The following is a 14977-nucleotide window of genomic DNA, read 5'->3' as shown; positions in this document are numbered from 1 at the left end:
ATGAATTGATTGTGAACCTTGTTAACAACTGACTCTCTTCTCCCGCCTTGCTCTGGACCCTCTTTTTGGGAGTATTGTTATTAAACATCAGAATCACCCACTCTGGCCATTTCATTTTGTTGCCTCTGTTGCTGAAACAGCTCTGTAGCAAAGTACTTTTATATATATAGATCTTGGGTTAAATTTCTGGCATCTGAACAGGCAGCAGGTGATAGAAATGACAGCTATTGGAGTCTTTGGTGTTCTCCTGTCAGTCAGAAAAAGCAGCCTTAACTTGATATAAGGCAGTTGCTTTTGTTTCCTCTATAGTGGCTTAGCAAACCAATAATATGGTTCTATAATTCTTTGAATGTGGAGTTCTTCAAAATAGAATTAATTGTACATAGTATAAATTTCCTGAAGGCATCTGGGTAGAATTTATGCATGGAATAAGCTATGCCAAATCTGCCTTTCCGATACATACATATACATATACATATACATACACATACACACATACATATACATACGCATACACACACACTTTTGGGGAGGGTTTGAAACATTGTTTCCAGTTCCATAGACAAATCACATTTGGGTTGGCAATATGTAGTTATTTCAGGGGAAAAAATGATTTGGTTTCTTTTACACATTTAAAATTCTCAGATTTTATGTGCGCATTGTTGGAAGAAAAGTAAATAAAATGGCAAGACATTTCCAATTAGAGCATAAATATGAATGGCCCAAAACTGCCTAATAAAATAAGATTGAACTGGGAAATCAATGCATTATCTGAATTTACAATCTTAACTTGTAATTGGATGAGGGATTCATCAAATCTGAATATTATTACAAAGCTTTCAGCCTTTTATTCGGAAACATCAACTTTAATATACCACATTCTTTTGACCTTGTATATAAGAACCACTTTATAATATGTATGTTTCCATTTTCATCCATATTTACTTGTGGTTTATATCTTACCTAAGTACTGCATCAACCAGTTGCAATTGAAAAATAAGAACTTTGGAAACCTATAAATGATCTCTTTGAAGGATGATCACATATTGGTCACTTTTTATTATATACCTATTGAAAAGATGCATGTATGAAAAAAGGATCCTAACCATTTATCTTACCAGATAGATAAGTCCTACCATTTTCAGGATAGCTGGGAATTACGAGAACTGTAGTCCCATCACTTTGTAGTGCAAAACTAGGGAAGATTTGCATCTTTTATTTTTTCAGGAATATACTCTCTGTGGACTCAGTAACTAAACTTAGATACTCCTTAGTTGTTATGAGTCCATTGGGCCAAAGCACCAGGAATGACAACAGGTCCACTCAGTCAACAACCTCCTGTCCTGTCATCACCCATAGTGAACAGAGGGAATATTCAGGCAATACCAATATCATTTGGGAAGGAAGGAAGGTTCCAGATACAACAACAGAAGAAGAGACTACAGAAAATAAGCCATACTTCCTCAGTATCAATGAGATTTCAGATGTGGCACAATATTGTAATCTTGTAGTAAATCTATATTTTTAGGTAGAAATTAGCAGTTGTACATTGTACGTAGATCTGTATTTTCCTTTATACTTTGGTTCAGTGTTGTAAACTATAGAAGTAGTCATCACTTAGCGACCACAATTGCAGCCAACAATTCAGTTGTTCCACGAAACAGTCATGAAGTGATATTGCTACTATACTTATGATCTAGCTTTCCTTTCCTTTCCTTTGTTCAGAGATTACTTTTTCATCATCATTGTAATGGCTTGCTAAATAAGGCAGTCACTAAACAAGACATACCTGTATAGCAGGAACTTGGAAACTAAGAAGCTCTTTTGACCAACTGAGTTGTAATGCATGAAGGGGCAGTAAACCTCAGAGTGAGTCATCTTATAATGGATATTTGTGTGTGTGTGTGTGTGTGGGAGAGAGAGAGAGAGAGAGAGAGAGAGAGAGAGAGGAGGGGTGAGGGAGGGAGGGAGGGTGGGAGGGAGATAATTCTGTTTGTTATGGGAAAAAGTAACTCAGGTGGAAAATGGGTATTCAGAAAAAACAGATACTTTTCCTGGTACTTATTAGTGCACAGAATTCTTGAAGATGGCCTCTTCTGTGGTCTCCAAATGGGCATTTTAACAGGTAGAGACAGCAAGGGACTTATTCCAGGATGAGACTGTAGTTCAAAGTCCTCTTCCAATTTTACCAGAAGTAGCTGAACTTTCAGGACAGAAGGGTCACAGACAAAGTTATTCCTAAAGGCCTACACAAAACCTGAGAGACCCTTATAAATATTCAAATAATTATGGCAGGTCCATGCAATATTCACATTTAGACAGATGTGGGTAAATGAGAGCCAGTTCTAAAAATTCCCCAGTAAACTTATGTTTATTATGCCAGTTCTAATTATCATGCAATCTAGTGGCTTTAAGGCTTATGTTTTCTACACCACCAGGCATCACAAACATTAAAGCATTTTATACTGTCATTGTACATCAATGTTTGCACTTGGTTATACATATATACAGAAACGATTCACACCTTGCTATTTCCTTCTCTCAAATGAACGTAATTTTACTGTGAAAGCAACTTTTTAATAAATGTTATAAGAAATACAGCAAGGCACCATTTTTTTTAAAATGTGGGGTTCTTTTCTGATTACCACCTCAAGAAGCATAGTAGAAAATCAAAATGTTTTATTTAATTTAGTACAATGTTAACAATTCTTAATATACAACACTACATAGCTTTTTTCTTGAAGTGTTGCATAGTTTTGCTGTTTTTTTTTAGAAAAAGCAAAAGGATACATTTGTGTTTACTTTGTGTAACCAGTTCTTTTGACTCAGGAGCAATTGTTTCCTTTTTTGCTGCAATCAAAATTTCCTTTCTAAAATACTTTCAATAAACAGTATGGGTTGTACATATAAAATACCAATTTTGATACATAAAACAGGAGAATTAATGACATTTACAGTTCTGAAATGATGATGACTTGAAATGATCACAGAAGCTGTGCAATTGCAAAATCATTAAAAATATTAGTGGGTGAGATGTCATACAGAGGCGCACACATTTGAAAAGAAAGTTGTTAAGAGGTAGCTTGGCATATAAACCCATATGAAAAAAAACTGTTTTGCTACAAAGCCAAATGATAACTGAAATTGCTCCAGCATATGCAACCTGGTTACAAAGCCAACATGTACAAATAACATTTGGAAAGAAAATTTATCTTGGGAGTCAAGTGTAACAAAAGGCAGTGATACAATGGAATTAGAGGTCATCCCAGGGTTTAGAGGATAAGCCTACATCTGAAATGCAGCCAAGTTTCTAAAAGGAAAAGGGGAAAGAAAAGGAAAGAAAAGTAAGAGCATGCTACATCAACTATAATTCCATTTGTAAAACACAATTTTCTCCTAAAATAGCCACATTAGCTGCTATATGATCTCACACCTATATAGGTAGGTATATGCAAAAGCAGCTATGAACAGCAATTTTTTGTAGCTTATGGTTTAAATCAGAGTTATATCTTTTGATTGAAGTGGAAACCCTCATTGATTTTTATAAAACAAGATTTAGTTTCAAAAGGCACAGGGGAAATAATCAAGTTTGACCTTTTCCCTCAATCCCATTCTTTTAGGTATCTGTGAACATGCTTCCTCTACCTTCTGAAAGTGTATCAATCAATAGGCATGTAAGACTCAATAAAGGCCATCCAGCCACCCAATATAATCTGCAATCCTGAGCCTCTTACATGGAAACAAGTCTTATTAAAATCAGTAGGATTCACTGTCAAATAATCCATTTAGGCTTGAGATTATATAAATATGGGTATAACCTGAAATACTTTATCAAATTCTCTCTAAAAAAATAAAAAGATAAGACATAGATAAATAATCCATTGCCCTATTTCTTACGAGGAGGAATAATTAATATAGATAGTCCTTGACTTATGTCGTTTAAACAATGGTTCAAAATTTTGATGTCTTCAGAAAAAGTGATTTATGCAATCAAATAATTTGCAATTTGAGCATTTCGCAACAACAACTATTTACAACTGCTTGCAGCTTCCTGTGGTCACATGATCATGATTTGTGGCCTTTGCAGCTGGTTTCCTACAAAAAAAGGAAATTGGGGAAGCTTCATTTGCTTAATGATTGTGAAATTATTACAATTATTAGGTAAAGGTGTTCGTAAAATTACATCTGGTCACATGATGGCTTACTTTATGACCTCACTGACTGATGATGGAAATTCCAGTCTCAATTATTGATATGAGTCAAAGACCACGTGTATTTCTAATGCAATTTTTTTTTCAGTTTGGAATTTAGAGTTAACCTGTGCAACAAAGAACCAAAGCATAGGATGAAGATTATGAAAAAATAACTATTAGAATACAGCTAAGGGATTAGTACAAAGTACCTTATCACAGCATTTCCAAGAAGGCACTGCAGCCTTGCATTTTATACTTTCCAAATTAAGTAAAAATATTTGGAGTTATTCAGTCACCTTCTTGTTTAATATTAATTAATGTTGTGGACTTCTCTCTCTCTCTCTCCAAAAATTTTAAACAAATACATGCCTATGATTTAAACATGAAACGTGTTGCATATCTAGCCTCAACACCTTAAATGGGCTTTTAATAATATTTTTTTTAAAAAAACATAAACAATTGGAACTGTAAGTAAGCTTTTTAAATATCTAAACTTATACGTAGCTAAAACAATTAAATATGTCAACTTAATGTTAGAAATAAAACCACTGTGGTACTAATATAAGCATTGAAGAAAAATTTACTACTTTGACAAAATACTGATTAAATCACAAAACAAACCAGGAGGTTAATCTACATCGGGTATTCCTTCATGATTTCTTGGACCTATATCATCATTTGGTAATAATCTCCTTGATTAAGGAGAATAGAAGATGTCTTTGGTTGGTGTTCAGTTCTAGCCACTTCTAGATCTTTCCTATCAGTTTGTGTAAATTTATTGGCACAGCTCAATGGTAGAATAGAGATGGTTTTAAGCACTGGTCAATGATAGTACAAATAGTTTGCAGGCATTAGGTAATGAGCTTCTCTGACATCAAATGAAACTATTTTTAAAGTAAGAACATAATATAATGATGATGATGATGATGATAAATTATTAATTAATTAATTCATCCATGTTTAATGAATAAAGTAAATAATAATAATAATAATAATAATAATGATGATGATGATGGTAATAGGAGGAGGCATAGCTTAAAATGGGAACCATCAAGAAAGAAATGGAAGGTTTAATACTTGCTGTTCAAGAACAAGCACTATAAACTAATGCCATGAAAGCAAAGATACAAAAACTCACCAACAATCCAATCTGCCAATTTCGCAACAACAAAGTCGAAACTGTTTCACATTTAATATGTGAATGCAGCAAAACCACACAAACTGATTATAAAGCTAGACATGACCGAGTTGCTCAATTAATCCACTGATCATTATGACTTACCTGTATCCAAAAAGTCATGGGGACATAAAGTGGAAAAAGTTATAGAAAATGAGAGGGTGAAGATCTTGTGGGACTTTCAAATACAGATGGATTGTCAACATGCCAGATATCACAGTTGTTGAAAACCGAACCGTACAATTTATTGACATTGCGGTACCAGGAGATGCCAGAGTCGAAGAAAAAGAACTGGGAAAAATCATGAAATATCGCGATCTGGTCATCGAAACTACACGGCTATGGATGAAACATGTATCAGTGATACCCATTGTCATTGGGGCACTTGGTACCATGTCCAAGTATTTTATAAGATACATCGACGAATTGCAGCTTCCTGCAATAACATCAGCGGAACTGCAAAAAACTGTGCTATTTGGAACATTGTACATCTTAAGAAGGTACTTGGTTGATGTCTAGGATGATAGCAGAAACCCCTATCAACCATTAGCACCAGTCAATGGTATTTGTGATGCATTTTTGAATGTTCAGTTGACTGAGTTTCATGTTTAATGAATAAAGTAAATAATAATGATAATAATAATTATGAATAATAATAATAATAATAATAATAATAATAATAATAATAATAATAATAATAATAATAATAATAATAATATCATCATCATCATCATTATCATCATCATCATCCCAGGTCTTTGGGAAGAACTAGATAGGTGGATAAAAATGCCATATCCAGTGTAACTACCTGGCTGACCGTGAGACAAAACACAATATAGCAGGACAACATCAAGCACAATGAAGTTAAAGAAGAAAGCCTGAAGTTAGTACATCATGAGAATGAAGAAGATCTTAAAGTCCAAACACCATCTAAGCAATTAACAATCAGGCAATTCCAGTCATTGGATACACAGTTGAAATAGTGGATTGGACTCAAGCCACTGAACTAAAAGTCCTGGATAGGAAGGCCAGAAAAATAATGACAATGAATCATGCCCAAAGGTACTTTTCAAATCATGACTTGGATGATTGAGAATCTCCATAGATAATGAATCATATCCTTAGCGGCTGTAGCGGCAGTGACGGGAGGCTCCGCCCACCCACCAAGACATCATCAAAAATAGTCTGCCCATGTGCAGAAGTGTAGCACGCTCCCATGCACTACCAATAGCAAACCAGAGTGCTGGGATTTGAAACCCACTACTGCTACAAACACTGGCATTGCAAAATAGAAACAATGGTGCATTGAAATATCTGCAAGCAGTGTCATTTGCTTGCAAGCAAGAACTGGTAGAAAAGAGACAAAGTAATTGAAAAAGAAGAAACTAAGTGTTCTGGGACTTTAAAATTCAAACAGACAAGCACCTGTCACATAACACCCCAGACTTATCTTTTGTCAATAAGAAAGATAAAAAAAAATCTAGATAGTGGACATTGCAGTATCTGAAGACAGCAGAATAGAAGAGAAAGAACTGGAGAAAATCACAAAATACAAAGACCTGCAAATAAAAATTAAATGACTATAGAAAAAGAAAGCAAAGATAGTACCAATAGTAATTCGTATTTTGGATAGAGTGCAATCCAAAAACATCTGGAGCACCACTTGAACACCATCAGCTTTGACAAAATCAGCTTCAGTCAATTGTAAAAGGCAACTTTACTTGGAACAGGTTTCGTTGTGACAGTACCTTTAATATTATTAAACACTGCCTAGCCCAGATCCTTGGAAAGAATTTGATAGATGGACAAAAATGCCAAATCCACTTCAAGCATCAGGTTGACTGTGCAAGCAATCATCATTATCATCATCACCATCATCATCATCATTAGTAGTAACAATGCTGGTAGGCTGGCAAGATCCAGTTAAAGTTTAGAGTCTGAAATACTCATCACTAACCAATCCCAGAAAATATCATTTGGCTGACTTTTTAAACTAGAGTATAAAGTTTAGTCATGCTAAGCATAAATAACTCTTGAATCTGCAGTGCAATAGGATCAATAGAAAAGAAATAAATCTACATGGCCTAATACTAAAAAAAAAATAGGATGATGGGAACACCACAAATACAGCAGAACAAGCAACACAAGAAAATTGCATGAAACACAAAGGAGATGTGGAATTTAACTTAAAAGATTGCTGATAATAAGAAGATTGAAGTAGGCCATCATGAAGTCTTTATACTGCCTAACCTTGGCTAGGTGAATGAGATGTCTCGCCAGTTGGAAAAAGTTCAAAATTTTCCTGCATAGATGGTACCTACCTTGTTGTTTCTTTTGCCCTGTTATATTCTTACGTTTGGATCAGTCAATTACACTAATAAAGATGATTTGATTTGAATGACTTGGCATCACCTTGTGAAAGAATTAGATGACAGATGGTGGGAAAAACGTCTGTCTGACAAATTAGACAATCTCTACAAATCAGAATAGAAAATACTGGACTGCATAAAAAATAATTGGTTCTGGTATAACTTCATGTGTGCCTCAAAGAAAAAAGTATAGGAGGAAAAGGTTATGGACCATATTGATAGAAAAAGAAAGCGCCATGATAAATTTTCTTGATAAATCTTGCCTCCATGGAAAACAAAACCTCTGAACCTCCAGAGGAAACATATCTGTACAGTTATAAAGTCAGCAGCAGTCTGGATAAAACAGCAGAATTATCATTTACAGTATATAGAACTTTTTGAAGCTGCTGTCTCTTAATGGTCAATTTTATACCATACCCATAAAAGAGTGAGATTCCAGCTTCGATATAGGGTATTCAGCAGGAAAATATATTTGCTCACAACAGCTTTATTCTGGCTTGCAGCTGGAGCAGAAATCACATTAAATTAGTTGAGCTACGTTGGTAAATATGCATACTGTCACCTTTGCGTACTGGGTTTATTTTTAGGGTATACATATACCATAGATAATTTTTCTCTTAAGTATCTCAGCTTCACATAAAATCACACTTTAATGAGCTTACAGCACAGGTGCTTCAAGAAAAAAAAATAATGGTGTTTGCCATTTATCTTTCAAATTAAATAATGTGTTTTTAAATAGTAACTTTTTTCATAATACACTTATGGGAACAACATTTATCTGTCACATTTTAAAAGATGTATTAGTAATAAATGTAAATTACCTTTGGAAAATCAGTAATTAGGCTCATCAAAAAATAAACAATCTGCCACCAAAAAGATAATCTTTAGCATAGTTAAGTATAATAACTGTTATTTGAATAAGTTAACAAATTAGGATAGATTGCTTCTAATTCATTTCCCATAGCATGAGAAATGAAGTTAAAGTATCAGCTAAGCCCTCGCAGTAGGGAGGAGGAATTTCAAGAATCTGGTGGGTAGCTTAGAGCAGAGGTCTCCAACCTTGGCAACTTTAAGTCTGGCGGACTCCATCTCCCAGAATTCTGGGAGTTGAAGTCCGCCAGGCTTAAAGTTGCCAAGGTTGGAGACCCCTGGCTTAGAAAGCCTGGGGTCTGGTGCTGACTTGACCTGTGGATTTATGAGTTAGGGTACTTTTTATGTGAAGACCCCACAGCAATATCCTTGCTGAATTATATTACACCTTCATTAATTAATTACATTTAGAAGGCACCCCAGTATGTATATAGCTTTGTATGCACTAAATTTCTACCTTTAGTGAAAGGAAACCTCGTTTGGGCAGTGAAAGTTGGTGTACAATCACCAATAGGTGAATATTGAGCAAAGTCAAGGGTGGAAAATCTGTCAAGAGTGGCACTCTCTTGGGCTAAGTTGTTGTACAGGAATGGGGCCAAACTACGTATGCAGAGAAGTGTGCAGGGTTTGCTTGCTTTCTGTGTCTTCATGGCACTTCCTTTTTCACTCTCTTTTCTACCACTCTTTTTTCTTCTTCCCCTTTCTTTTTTCCTACTCTCAAAACAAGTTATTTGAGGAAGCCAAGGTTATTCTTGCCAGAAACCTAAGTGAATTCTTCACAAAGCTTTTGAAATGGAGGCTGAAGGAGGTAGAATGCCCACTTCTGAATTAGAACACATCATTGTAACTCTAGAAAATATGTAATTTCCAGTATATTGTCCTGAAAATAAGAACTGCATCAGTTTCCTCCTTTGCTAATACACATTCCAATAAACTATTCATATTGGTTTGTAAAGGTGAACTAGTTTCAGTAATAACAGCCATGTTTCTCAATTCCAGGAGTCCACATTCAGTTTTCTGGTTTTCTTGAGGGACAGGAGAAGGGACATTTGATTACACAGGAGGTGTGGGGAATTGCCCATTGAGAATTTGTATAAAGCCAATAAGTTGTTAAATCTGACTTTGACTAGACAGTGCAATAAGCCAAAAGACAGCGTAGAAATGTAGGCTACAATGGTAATACCAGTTTTCATCAATTATTTGCCACCATTCAGCTCAAATTTAAATTTAAAAAGTCATGTATGCATAATTAATTTTATCAGAAAACAAATGTGAGATTTAAAGCAATGCTGTAAAGATTATAGAATTGATGCCTATAATCCATACATGGACAAGGCCAAATAATATTAATTTTAATGTTGACGTCATGTTATGTATGGCATGACATGGCCCTAGTTTTAGGCCCTAGTTAAGATTGAAATTTTAGCATGAGATGGGGCATCACAGGTTAGGACTCAAAATATTTTAAATAAGGAAAATTCAACACTGCTACACTTAATAGGAAATAACGAATGGCATATATCCTTTTTCTTCTCCAGTGCATGTAATATAGCCTCAATTCTGAATTTTATTTAAGGTTAACTATTATATTTCAGGAAACCAAGCACAAATGTTTTCTAAATCAGGGGTCTCCAACCTTGGTCCCTTTAAGACTTGTGGACTTCAACTCCCAGAGTCCCTCAGCCAGCAAAGCTGGCTGAGGAACTCTGGGAGTTGAAGTCCACAAGTCTTAAAGGGACCAAGGTTGAAGACCCCTGTTCTAAATGAACCAATTAGAATTGGAAGGGGAGTTATAAGTAGTCCAGGTTGCAGTCATCAGGACCACGTGGTCACTCTTCCCCTGCCCTGTGCAAATTGCATCCACTTCAGCGCCCCTCCCCCACAAATCAATTTCTTCTATCACAAAAGGAAGGAGGAGCACAGTCAACTGAAAAAAAAAATACTAGTGGCTGTGGGGATAGTGGCAGAAGTGAATCCAGAAGATGCGAGGCAAACGTCAGCTGGGGCAACCCTGGACAGCAGTGGTGGATGAATACATGGCTTCTTTATCATGGCTGTGCTCTACAGGGTGGCCAAATGCAGCTGAAATGGAGGCAGAAGGATTGTTGACTGCAGGATGCTGCAACAATCATAAAAGTGAGCCACTTGCTAAGCATTCAAATTTTGATCATGTGACCACAGGGAAGTTGCAATGGTTGCCATTTTGAGGACTCATCATAAGTCCATTTTTTCAGCATCTTTGTAAGTTTGGATGATCACTGAAAGAATGAATGTAACCTGACTACCTGTAAACTGTAACCTTAAATGAGCTTACATGAGCTGTGGCGGCGCAGTGGTTAGAGTGCAGTAGTGCAGGCTACTTCTGCTGACTGCCAGTTGACTGCAGTTTGGCAGTTCAAATCTCACCAGGCTCAAGGTTGACTCAGCCTTCCATCCTGAGGTGGGTAAAATGAGCACCCAATTGTTGGGGGCAATATGCTGACTCTGTAAACCTCTTAGAGAGGGCTGTAAAGCCCTATGGAGCATTATATAGATCTAAATGCTATTGCTATTCAATATCATTTTGTTATTGTGAAAATAAGTTCAAAAGGCACACATTATCTATTAAAACAGTCACCAGCAATACTACAATTGGTTTAATTATATGGTCATGTCACTAATAATATTCATTCATCAATATTTCAGTACATACCTGCTCATGAAATAACATGTATGTGTCCAGGGACAGTTGCATTCTATCTCTTTGTATTTATGTGCCTTTCTTTGTAAAGAGGCAGGAGTTTTTCTTCACATACAAGAGTTTTTGGGTGTGGGTGCTTAATTTCTTTGCCTTTCAAGTGATCAGGTTTTAACTGAGTGGCTTTAACTAAGGCCTTTGGAGAGGTGACAAAATCTTCAGATTTTGCAGTGCCAAAGGACTGACCTGGATGGTTTTCTATAGAGTCATTTTGAAAAGAATTCAAAACTGGACCTTTGTTAGAGGTCTCTTGATCAAAAGATTCACCAGGATAATTTTTTATATTCTCTGATCCTGTTTTGCTAAAAGTGTCTGGAGGATTTGTACCCATCTCCTTAGATAAGAAAGAAAAGTCATTACAATTGGTGGGTGTTTGGTGTTCATCTATTAAATTCAAGTCCTTGTATTCGACAAAAGTTGCCTCAGCTTCATTGGGAGCAATGTACAGCTGCTGTTCAACTCTTTCTTCCTCAGGACAGGCTTCAAAAAAGCATTCAATGTTTTCTGCAAAGTCCAGTGGAACCGGAGTACTGCTCTTTTCTTCAACATATTTAGTCACTTCCCCACAATCACTATCATGAGAAGAGAGTGAAAGGTAAGAATAAAAATCCCCCTTTCTAAGTTGGATTGGCCTGTGAGAATGTTCTAGAACCTTTTCTTTGATCTGGGCTAATGAATGTGGAACAGCTGGCTCGCTTTCAGGCTGTGATTTGTTCTTCAAGGCTGTGGAAGCCATGTCAATTATCTCCATCACAAAATTATGCACTGAGCAATCTTCCCCATTTCTTTTATCAAAAGCAACTGATTCACAGTTGCAACATGAATCATGACTGCTAGCTGATGTGTTTTTTTCTGCTTCATTTGATTTTAAACATGCACAGCAATCACTAAGAGGCTCACCAATTCCTGTTTTAGTTTGTTGATAACTTGGAGGCAATGTTGATAATGCTGTACCTGGTGTACTGTTTTCTTTGACATCTGAGTCAGATTCTGTGATAAGATTTTTAATACCCTGGCCATCATACGGAATATTATTTTGATACTCTTTTTGAGGGCTGGTTATATTTGGTAGTTGAACAACTTCCTTACTGTTAATATGAGAATCTTTTGAACTAACAGTAAATGATTCACAGGCAAAATCTTCATTTTCATTCTCTTTCCCATCTAATGTACTAACAGTTATGGCAGATGTTGAAATAGGTTGTCCATTTAGACTTTCTTGAGTGACTGCAACATTTCCATTCTCCATATCATCTACTAAGCGATCTTGCAAAAGCTGAAAACCTTCATTTTTTGCTTGTCTTTTTGTCTCTGACGTACGATTCGCCAATACATTCTTCCTGTTGCCATTATTTTGTGAAAGCTTACATATGGAATCACTCAAAAATTGTTCAATGTTCAATGAATCTTTTGGTTTCAAAGTCTCACCACCTCTTAGCTCCTTACAGCCCTGAATTTCATCATCCACATGATGTTTTCTCTTCTCTTTTGTCAGATATAATTTAGGTTTAATCCAAGTGTGGAGTTCTTTCTTAATGTAGTCAAGTCCTGACATTAAATTGGAGTTTTCATAAATATCCTCATCAGTTGCAATACTGGAATCATCATCTTCATCTTTCATGCCCAGCTCTTCCTCAGTCAGCGTGAGAGTAGAACTTGATAACAAATCACTATCATCTTCGTCATCAGTGCAAGCGGAGGTACAAGAAACATTAACAATCATGCTAACGTTGATATCACTTTCATCAGCGACAGACCGATTGAGGTGCTTTCTGAACGATGCATTTGAATCTAGTACTTTGTTTTTGTGCATTATAATATCTTCAGAGCAAAGAGACAGGTCATCACTGCTGCTTAGCTCAGTGAGAGAAGCAGGTGAATCTTCATTGATTGAGGAGGCAATATCCAGGGATACTTGGCCAGTCAAGGACATTCTTTGAGAAGTGCTTTGGAGGGTGATATCAGAGATGCTCCTCTTTATTTTTTGATCTAAAGGACTTTGGATATTTTCTAAGCGATTCAAAAGATCTAACGTCCTCTTACTGAGTTCTCCAGCAGAATCACTACTTCCACTTAAGTCACCAGAGTCATTACCGCTAAAAAGATCTTCATTGCTCTTGTAGGGATTTAGCCAACTCTCTAAGGAAGTGCTACGATTAAGACCATCTCCACTTCTAAAAACAGTTAAACCAAACAAATCACTTGTCAAAGAAAGAGAATCTAAAGAAGAGCTATGAGATAGAGTTGAAAGCACTTTCCCATTTGCTTTGTCACATAGTTTCTTTAAATCTTCCACAAACTCGTTGTGTTTAGGATCAGCATCATTCCAGTCGGCTGGTAAAGCAAGCTTTTCTGTACATGATTTTAACTCCCCAGGCTGATTTCCAGATATAAAGGGAACTTTGTCAAAATAAAAGCCATGAAGCAAGTTGCCCTGCTTGTGTGCTTTTTCTGATTGTGGTTGCTTTATCATCCGTGGTATCTTTAATTTTGAACCTTGAAGATATGAGTAGTCATAAAATGTAAAAGCATTGTGTTTTCCTTGTAATTCTTCTGCGCTCACAGAATCATGATGGGCACCGTTGTATACAGCTTTTGTTTTGTTACTAAATTTTGGTTCCGATGTAGTGACGTTATCAAGGCTTTCTTCATCTTTCTGCTTAAAATTTTGTTTTATCACATCAACTATATTCCCTAAGTCAGAATCTGAAATATTAGGCATAGAATTATTTTGTGTTCCATCAGTATCAGGAAACAATTGGATTTCAGAGTTGCTGATAGCTTTTGGCTTTCTTTCACTGATTACTTTATTCTGACTTTCAGAATGCCTGGTAATGTTTCCGCTATGATACATATAATTCTGTGGTTTTGCCAATGTAGTGCTACCCATTAAATCTGGCAAATAGTTTATAGATGATAAGGAAGAATCTTTATTTGTGTCTTCGTTTGAAATAGTTGAAGATGTAAGACTGGAGTCTTTGGATGTGTTTTTTATGAGAGATATATGATTTTTTTTGGATAGTTCAACATCATGGAGACTATATACTTGGTAGACTTTTGCGCCTGAAGAAGATGTCATTCTTTGATCACCGACACTGTCTCCAGTAGGGGCTCCTTCTTGTTTTGGATTACCATTATCAGTTATTTCAGGTGGAGAATTCAGCTTTGTATCATCTTGTTTTAGTTCAGGTTCAGTAAACTCTTCATTAATACTAATTAACTTATTACTTATATCCATTTCATCCCATTCTAGAGCATCTTCACTTGTGCTGTTTAGCTCCATTAAACCAGGATCAATAACATTCAGAGAGTCCTGTTTAAAAAAGAACAACAGAATTATTAGTTAAAGCAGAATTATTAAAAAGCAGAATTTTAATTCATAAATTTAACATCCTAACTGGAACATATAATAGGTAGAAAGCCTATTAAGCATCAATATTACAGTGCAAGTTGAAAGAAATACAATAAATAAATATGAGACAATTCATAGAATACTGAGATTTGACACAGGAACCAAATTCCAATTGATATTCAGGTATGAAGTTACAGGTGCTAAGTGAGGAATCGATTAACAATGGGGAGTTCAACAGAGCTCCAAGACAAAACTTATTTAAGCAATTTAATTAATTTA

General features: G+C 35.8%; 1 protein-coding gene across 1 annotated transcript in view; it reads right to left on the bottom strand.

Moving 5' to 3' along the window:
- Positions 1–2370: 2370 nt before the first annotated feature.
- AKAP6 (A-kinase anchoring protein 6) overlaps positions 2371–14977 on the bottom strand; it is a 233943-nt gene continuing 221336 nt past the window's right edge. Inside the window, exons 12-13 of the mRNA XM_058162337.1 lie at positions 11302–14659; positions 2371–3310 (exon numbers count right to left, since the gene is read on the bottom strand). Coding sequence (XP_058018320.1) covers positions 11345–14659 — 3315 coding nt within the window. The 3' untranslated portion in view covers positions 2371–3310; positions 11302–11344. The remainder of the gene's footprint in view (positions 3311–11301; positions 14660–14977) is intronic.

The sequence above is a fragment of the Ahaetulla prasina genome, chromosome 1 (assembly GCF_028640845.1).
Source record: "Ahaetulla prasina isolate Xishuangbanna chromosome 1, ASM2864084v1, whole genome shotgun sequence".
NCBI classification, from domain to species: Eukaryota; Metazoa; Chordata; class Lepidosauria; order Squamata; family Colubridae; genus Ahaetulla; species Ahaetulla prasina.
The sequence above is the reverse complement of the archived record's forward strand: the minus strand, read 5'-3'. Positions and strand labels throughout refer to the sequence as shown.